The sequence below is a fragment of the Acanthisitta chloris genome, unplaced genomic scaffold (assembly GCF_000695815.1).
Source record: "Acanthisitta chloris isolate BGI_N310 unplaced genomic scaffold, ASM69581v1 scaffold1079, whole genome shotgun sequence".
NCBI lineage: Eukaryota > Metazoa > Chordata > Aves > Passeriformes > Acanthisittidae > Acanthisitta > Acanthisitta chloris.
The window spans coordinates 46,775-47,236 of record NW_008690600.1 but is presented as its reverse complement, the minus strand read 5'-3'; the positions used below and the strand labels follow the sequence as shown (position 1 = coordinate 47,236).

The 462-nt window shown below is 49.1% G+C and overlaps 1 protein-coding gene across 1 annotated transcript in view; it reads left to right on the top strand.

Moving 5' to 3' along the window:
- NRG2 (neuregulin 2) overlaps window positions 1-462 on the top strand; it is an 84,661-nt gene that overhangs the window by 38,375 nt on the left and 45,824 nt on the right. Inside the window, exon 3 of the mRNA XM_009081857.1 lies at window positions 412-462. This exon is cut by the window's right edge and continues 59 nt beyond it. Coding sequence (XP_009080105.1) covers window positions 412-462 — 51 coding nt within the window. The remainder of the gene's footprint in view (window positions 1-411) is intronic.

The following is a 462-nucleotide window of genomic DNA, read 5'->3' as shown; positions in this document are numbered from 1 at the left end:
CTGAGGAAGTTGCAGAACATGCATCTCCTCTTTACATCTCCATCTAGCAGTCAAATCTTGCTGTCCATCAGTACAGTGGCTTTTCTTTAGTGTGAAAAGCCTGTGCTGGGGTACTCTTGGGCTCAACCTCTTGCAAGACTTTGTGTGTGAATGAGAGCAGGTGTCAGACCAAACCATGGCAACACGCCAAGGGCAGTGGGTTCAGAGGGAGATGTTCCTTTAGGAAATCCTGGGAAGGGACTTGTCCAAATCCTGTCCAGGCTTGAGTGCCTATTCAGCTTGTGAGGTTAGGCAAGCGATCCTCTCAATCAGGGGTGACCCTCCAGGCAGCATCCCAGGGCCAGGAATGGTTGTCAGTTCATGAGGGTGGTTAGCAATCGAGTAAGAAATGTCTGCTGTACTTTTCAACAGAAAGATTTCCAGACTGCAGTTCAACAAGGTGAAGCTTGAAGATGCTGGGGA